The sequence below is a fragment of the Acomys minous genome (genome assembly GCF_964271855.1).
Source record: "Acomys minous genome assembly, chromosome: 9".
NCBI classification, from domain to species: Eukaryota; Metazoa; Chordata; class Mammalia; order Rodentia; family Muridae; genus Acomys; species Acomys minous.
In genome coordinates this window covers 42,068,851-42,075,856 of record NC_140490.1, presented here as the reverse complement: position 1 = coordinate 42,075,856, position 7,006 = coordinate 42,068,851, and the positions used below count along the sequence as shown (strand labels likewise).

The window sequence follows — 7,006 nt, the reverse complement described above, 5'->3', positions numbered from 1 at the left end:
TCTAGAAACTGCTTCAAGGACAACCAAATGCTGACCCTGCCTTGTGCCTGGCTCAGTGCAGACAGAAGCCACTCCACTGAGGGAGACACACCAGGAAGCAGTCCTCCTCCTGGGAAGAGGCAGCCCTTAGTGACCAGCGGTTGTATGCACATAAGAAGGAAAGCTTTTCCATTATGGGATGGATTTTTACTGAAAGGTCTTTTCTCTGCCAACATGCATGAGAAACATTGGGTTGATCAGACAAGCCACCTTACTGAACGCCTCCTGATGGACATGGTTAACGTAACCCAGAAGCTGTGCCCTGTGGACTATGTGGGAAGAGTCTCCTGGGAACAGACTTTCTGGGCAGCAAGGCCTGTGACTCACTTGTTCTCCATTGGATGGCTATGGACCCTGGGGCTGGTGTGATGGCAGCTCATGTCTCTACTTTGTTCTAGGTCATAGTGACCCCTGCTGGTGATGGCGGTAGCTGCCCTCAGAGGGCTGGGCAGCCCTGAGCTTGGCATCTTTTGCAGCAGGCTGTTTCTAATGATGTCAGGAACACCCTACTGCCTTGAGTATAGGAAGAGATTCTTGTGGACAGAGGCTCCACTCTGGGCAGCAGCTGCAGGGACTTCACACTGAGCCGAGAGCGTTCCCTTCCCTAGACTGTTAGTCACACAGTGCGGAACATTCCTAATCCTTCTCTTGAAATGCCTTTCTAGGGGAGACTGTCACTTCTTTGAGGGGCATAGGGGTGGACTTGCTTCCAACAGCACCTGCCTATTTTCCTGACCTCAGCAAGGGCTTGGCTCACAGGCTGGGAGGCCCTCACCCCTGCAAGCCTTTTTCTTGCTGTCCTGCTCTGGGCTTCCCATGGCCGCCTCTCCCTGGGACTGTAGAAGTATCCTGCTGGGGACTCCATCTGAAACCTTCTCTTTGGCGACCAGCTCCTGCTGCTCATGGCTGTACCCTCAGCTCACTCGGGGCATGTAGTTCACCAAAGTCTCCCTGTTGCTTCTAGATGCACTCTGCAAGGTGATCAGAGCCATGCAGAGGGCAGGATGGCTGAGGTGGGGAGTGCGGTGTGGGGGCGGGGAAGACCAGGGGACTGCTCTTGAGACTGTGTCATTAAGTGTATAACTGTCACAATTGTGCTTTTAGGTACCTACACTCTAGTGGGGAGGAAGGGCTTTTACTGGTCTCTGTGGAACCTGACCTCCTCCGATTGACAATTCAGGGATGCCCTGTTGTCCTGCAAGGTTAATTTGCACTCAGCAATGACATCACTGCCACACCCCAAGTGACTCCATGGTCATGGTGGTTTGGTCACTGGTGACTGGAACCCTATTTCAGTTTTCATGGTGGTCACACTTCTTCAGTGTCTTCTGGGACCACAGAGTCACCCACCTGCTGTGTGTCACCCACCATCTTTGTGAGGCTTGAACTTGACTTCAGGCCGACTCTCTGGCTTCCCTGGATAGCCTTGCTCTGTCAGGTTCTGTCCAGCAGTTGTATGGCCCATGGCAGCAGCAGATAGACTCCTTCTCTGAGGCCCCTGAAGCCCTGCAGGTGACTAGGAAGAGAGGATTCTGCAAAATGGCAGCTGACATTGATCTTATCTCTCTTAGACCTTTTGATGTTTTTCCAGGAACGTGGCAACCTTAGCAAGAAGCACAGATGGTAGAGGTGGGAGAAGGCCAGGAAAGGGGTGAGGCTGGGTGTCCCTTCCTGTGGGGTTCACTGTCTTCAAGGCCTTAAGATGTGGGCCCCACCTGAGCCTCACAAGATGATGGGTGTCTGTTTGCTGCCTTAGGTGAGGTCCCAGGTCAAGGAAAGAAACCTCCTTCCTTGTGTTTTCATAAGAAGCCCAGCCCTTCCAGGATGCTGGACTTATGTGTTCTTTGAGGATGCTGGGCTTGGGGTAAGCATGGTCAACAGCAGGCCATGATCAGCACACACATGGGGGATCACCCTGAGTGTCCTCCTGCAACTTCCTGGCATAATCAACGTGCAAGATGTTCTGTTCCCTCTAGAAGCAGAGGCAGGTGTTTCCCTGTGGCCTAAGACTGCAGACACAACCTGCAGAGAACACACATGAGGGAAGTAATGCCTAGCTTGGAAAATTTGAAAAAAAATTTTAATGAGGAATTTTCCTATTGGAGTAGGTGTGGAAAAGCAAGTCCTCTGCCAGCATTTGCTTTTCCAGATAGTACACTTCTGAGGGGACAGTGCCAAGAACAGTGGACAGGGTTTCCTGGGACACGTGGTGCCTGGACCCTCTGCTGATATAGATTGGCTTGGGACACAGCTTCTCTGGACAGTTGGGTCTGGTTATAATAGTATAACCATTTATATTTGGAAGGTAGGCCTTGTAGCTTGGCACTGGCTTGGTAACACAGCTAGTGTTTCTTTGTGCTGTGGAGGTTGGCCTTGTAACTTGTGACTGGCTTGTTGAACACAGATAGTGCTTCCTTTAGCTTTGTTTGCACTCCTGTGGTGACAGGCATGATTACTCACTGGAGCCTGGGCTGGTTCTTTGTGCACAATTATCTTTGATGGAGCACGCGCACAGCCAGCCCCCAGGTGCTTTTCTCCAATCCATCCGACAGAGGTTATGAGGTCCTGTGCCTCAGCCACCTTTCGGTGTGTGAACACTCTGCTCATGACTGACCCTCGGCTTTGGGTTGTTGAAAAGACCCTGACATTTTGCAGGGAGTTCTGCTGTGATTTATTTTTGGTTGTCAAAGTAGATATCAAAAACATTTTTATCCTGTCCCCAAACATTTTTTCTGGGGAGGAATTGCATTCTTCTATATTTGGCCTCTCTTTTGTGTCAGTTGGACCAAAGATATGGCTAGTCCATGGTTCCTGGGGTTTGGAGACAGTGGAGACATTCCCTTCTTTTGATAAAGGGTAGCTGTCTTGGGAGGCTGATTTGCTGGTGGTGGTCAGTCTTGAAGCTGGACGGGGTGGCCTTGGAGGCCAGGATATCTGCAGCAAGCAGAACCTCAGAGACACAGTCTTGAACGGACATGCCAGTGGCACAGTCCTGCAGGACGACAGCAGTGGCAGAGTGAGGTGTGCTCAGGCCTGAGTCTTCTGGATCTTGGGAAATGGTTCTCAAAAGTGATTTACTGGTCTGTGGCAATTCTAAACCCCTCAGGCGTTCATTTTTTTGTTTGCAACTTTGCCATCTCTTTGGCGTCCATGTGGAGTACCCTGTCACAGGACTCCTCCTCCTCTACCTCCTCCAGCTCCCTGGAGATTGGTGACTGGGATGCCACACTGATCTCTGGAACTGACACCCCTTGGTAGGGATCTCTTAAAGTCACAGCCTCCTCACTCTTCTGTGACTCAGTCACCTTTGACTAGGTTTGGACTTGGCTCTATATTGCTTGTCCAAGATCCAAAAACCATATCACTATGCCAGGCTCTGCACACAAGGCTGTCTTGGGTAGACAGCAAAGTCACATTGTCCTTCTGGACAGTGGAAGTGACATCAGAGGGCCCATAGTTGTCACTCTATCAGGAATTCGAGCTGGGGGGGGCAGTGAGAGAGTTCTATGTAATGGAAGCTATTTCTGTTGTCGCTTTCTCTCCTGCAGCCTTCTGAACAGGTTCACACAAGATACTGGCCATCTTGTCAATGGCGTCATCTCTAGAGTCCCAGCAGGTCAAAGAGGGTGTCAGGGGCTGTGGCGAGTTCAAAGTCACAGCCTTGTCTATGTGGAGATGATGTATGGTCTTGAGGCCTCTGAGGGACAGGCTCCATTTGTGCCTCACTAGGCATCTTGTAAGATGTGTTTCCAGCACCTTTTGAGTGCCAGAATCTAGGAAAGAAAGCGCATTGGAATTATTCTCCCTGGTGGTCTGAGAATTTAAGGATGGCTTTGTCTCTGAGTTGTCAGGAGGGGCCAATGTGTGGTGTATTCCATGACAAATGCCCAAAGGCACCTTACTGTCATTTGTGTGTCCCCACCTGCCATGGAAAGTGTTTTTCAATATAACATCTAAGGGCTTCTTTCCTGGTCCCACTGGCTGGGGACTTTGTAAGTCACTTTCCATCTCTGTCTCAGAGGTGAACTCTAGAATGTTGCCTAGGGAACCTTCCGGGGTGCTGTGCGGATCTTTCAGAGATCGTTCTAGAGAGTTTGTCATATCCTTGCATGGGTCCTTCCGTATCTGGAATATCTCTGGACGCCTTGACGGGACACTCTGTAGATGCTGGTTGCGCGCATCTTCCAGTCCCGAGAAACTTGAGGTCTTCTGACTGTCTGCCTGGCCCATCCCTGACAGTCTGTGTTGAGACTTTATCAGCTCCAGAGGCAACTGGATCTTGTGAGGCCATTGGCCCTGGTGCTCCATAAACCTCTTTTTTAAGTGTTGTTCCAGCTGCTCCCGGAGCTGAGGGTTAATGAACTCCCCTGGGACGGGGACAGCAGACTCCTGGCCCTGGGAGGCATGACTATTAGAAGTGAGTGGATTAAAAGATTCCTGTGACTTTTTAACCATGGCCGGTATATTGTTCATTTCTTGGCGCTTCTTCAAAAGGTGGCACTCTAGGTGCTGAGCAGCAGATGGGACAATGAACTGGGATCTTGAAGCCACAGGGCGAGAAGCCCCATAATCTCTAGTTGGAGGTGAATGACATGGTAGTTTTGAGATAGAGGATGGGCCACGGGCCTGGGTTTGGATTCCAGTCACTGGCAGGGATAAGTTTGGGGTAAAAGGTTGGGATTTTGCCATGTGGTGAAGCAAGGGCTTTGGAGAGAAGAGCTGAGGTGGTGCATTAGCGAGTCCATTGAATAATATGAACGGGGCATCTGTCCATCTGTCCATCCTGACAGTAGCCACAAGGGACTCACTGTGGAGAAAAGGGAGGCCCCAGAAAAGTTGGCTAAAATTTTTTTAAAGCTCCTTGCTGGCTCGCTGCTGCAGGCCTGTGCAGATCACAGAACAGTCAAGCCTTTCCTTTCCTTTCCTTTCCCCTCCCAAATTTTTAGTTCAACCCTGTTTCTTATCTGAAATTCCAGATTCTCCTGGACATCAGGGCTGATGAAGGAGGGTTTTCCAGCCTCTACTTGTCTGTAAGTTGGGTTTGTCCAGAGCGAGGCCCCTTGGAGGCTAAGGGAAAGATGCTCTCGCAGGGACTCACCCTGTGACGAGCTGGAGCGGCACCAGGTTTCGGCAGCCACCTGGTACCATGAGAGGCCTGAGACAGGTCTTCTTGAGTCACCGAGGCCTGGGGTGGTTGGAATAGGAGAAGGCAAACCTGTCAGAGGTGTGGGGTGTGAGGTCCACACTGGTGTTTCCCAGTCACGCTGAGGAGGAGCCATGCTGGGATCTGGCATGGATGGAGAACAGGGCACAGGACCAGAAGGACAAGATGCGGGGGAAGGTGCACTTGGTGCTGGTGAATGACGTCTTCCAGGAGTCAAGGTCTCTGGTGGCCTAGAGGCGCTCATAGATGACTGTGACTCAACAAAAGCCAGGGAATTCTGCAGGACAGGTGACACTGTAGAATCTTGAGGAAGCTGGTGTTCCCTGAGAGGAGCTGAGGAGGCCGCTTGGGACAAATTGATGGCCACAGACTCCTTTGTGGGCTGCCTAGGTGGCTTGTGGTCATTGGCAGTTTCTGGTTTAGACACTTCACCAGAGGCATCTCCTCTTAAGTGCTGGCAAAGCTGACAGTGTCAATAACCTTCTTCATTATGCTGCAGGAGACAGGAGATAGGATCACAGCCAGGGGAACATGGGGCCAGGAGGCTAAGCTCACTGACTAGGGATGGACACTTGCAGCTCGTCACAACCACTGTTCCATAACTCTGATCTTTACATGACCTTGTTGTCTTAACTTCTAGGACTGTCCTCAGGCCCCACCCATTCAGAGGGCTCCTATTCCCATGATAAGTCTATGTGCTGGTCACGGATGAGCACACAACAGGCAAGGAGGGAGGAGCCAGAAAGAGCTGGAGAGTTCTCACCTGTGCAAAAGCAAAAGCAGTAACTTGCTGCCCTTCTGTCTCTTCCAGGTGCTGCCTCTGTAAGCTGCAAATGGAGACTGGGTTATGGGGGGTAAAGGAGGGACCCGCAGATCTTACCAGAGACAGAATGAACTGTCCCTTCAGTAGAAATGGAGAATCAAATGGGAGGTCAGACATCCATGAACAAGGCTGTGTGCCCAAATGCGTTGACAGCAAGGCACACGTGGGGCAGGACAGTGCCATGGACCAGGATCTTCCACTTCCACCAACATCCATGGGCTTCGGAACCTCCCTGTGGAGGGGAGGGGAGGACCAGTGTTCTGAAAGAGCAAAATGTCTTAGAGAAGTGAAACAGCCAGTTTGCCTCCAAATCCTGGCAGCATGGCTCCACTCCTTCCCACACCACCCCTCCAGGTAGCACCCAACACTGGCCATCCATAGCTTCTTTCTGAGGCCAGAAACTGGGGTGTGTCTTCAACCCCGGGTTCCTTCCCAGGAGCCGCCTCCTCAGGGTTCTGCAGCTCACTTGGTGTTATTGCTCGGGGCAGGTGGGGGGGCTGGGAGGGGGCAGGGGAGATGAGGGGAAGGAAGGAGCCTACCTTCCATGGTCCTGATTTTCTCCCTGGCCTTGCTATGCTCTCTCTTCATTACCTGACAGAGAGAAACAGTACCTGCAGCCCCGTTCACTCATCTACTCTGGGGATTAATATGTATTCTCTTCCTCTTGGAAGACCCGAATGGGTAATGACTCTGTGAGAGATCCATCATGGATGTCATTGGTTGCTGTTTTTCTGCTCAGGAACCAGAGGCTTAGCTCTGAACTGCCAATGTCCCGAGGCCAGAGGGGATCCAAGTCCAGAAGCTCAGCACCCCCTTCACATCAGCTCAACTGACCAACGGAAGTATGAATGTTAGAGGGGGACAGAGGAAGCAGTGCTCAGAACTTTTCCTTTCTGAGGTCCCTGGCCATCCCAGGACCACGGACCTAGACCATGGGACACAGTGCTTCTCCTGGCATAGGTGGTCTGAGAGCTGACATG

At 51.5% G+C, this 7,006-nt stretch overlaps 1 protein-coding gene across 4 annotated transcripts; it reads right to left on the bottom strand.

Moving 5' to 3' along the window:
- SPATA31C2 (SPATA31 subfamily C member 2) lies at positions 1-6,719 on the bottom strand. Of its 4 annotated transcripts, none has more exons than XM_084794014.1 (3): positions 6,566-6,719; positions 5,967-6,286; positions 1-5,696 (listed from the first exon to the last, which is right to left on the bottom strand). In XM_084794014.1, the coding sequence occupies exon 3, from the start codon at positions 4,819-4,821 to the stop codon at positions 3,544-3,546; it is 1,278 nt and encodes a 425-aa protein (XP_084650140.1). In that variant the 5' UTR covers positions 4,822-5,696; positions 5,967-6,286; positions 6,566-6,719; the 3' UTR covers positions 1-3,543. The 4 variants fall into 4 exon arrangements, with proteins under 4 accessions (XP_084650140.1, XP_084650142.1, XP_084650141.1 ...); XM_084794016.1 differs by having other exon boundaries at positions 5,967-6,258; XM_084794015.1 differs by having other exon boundaries at positions 5,967-6,030.
- Positions 6,720-7,006: the final 287 nt, after the last annotated feature.

Bases quoted from the DNA above. Each gene is read 5' to 3' on its own strand.
- SPATA31C2 (XM_084794014.1), bottom strand. From the start codon at position 4,821: ATGGACAGATGGACAGATGCCCCGTTCATATTATTCAATGGACTCGCT.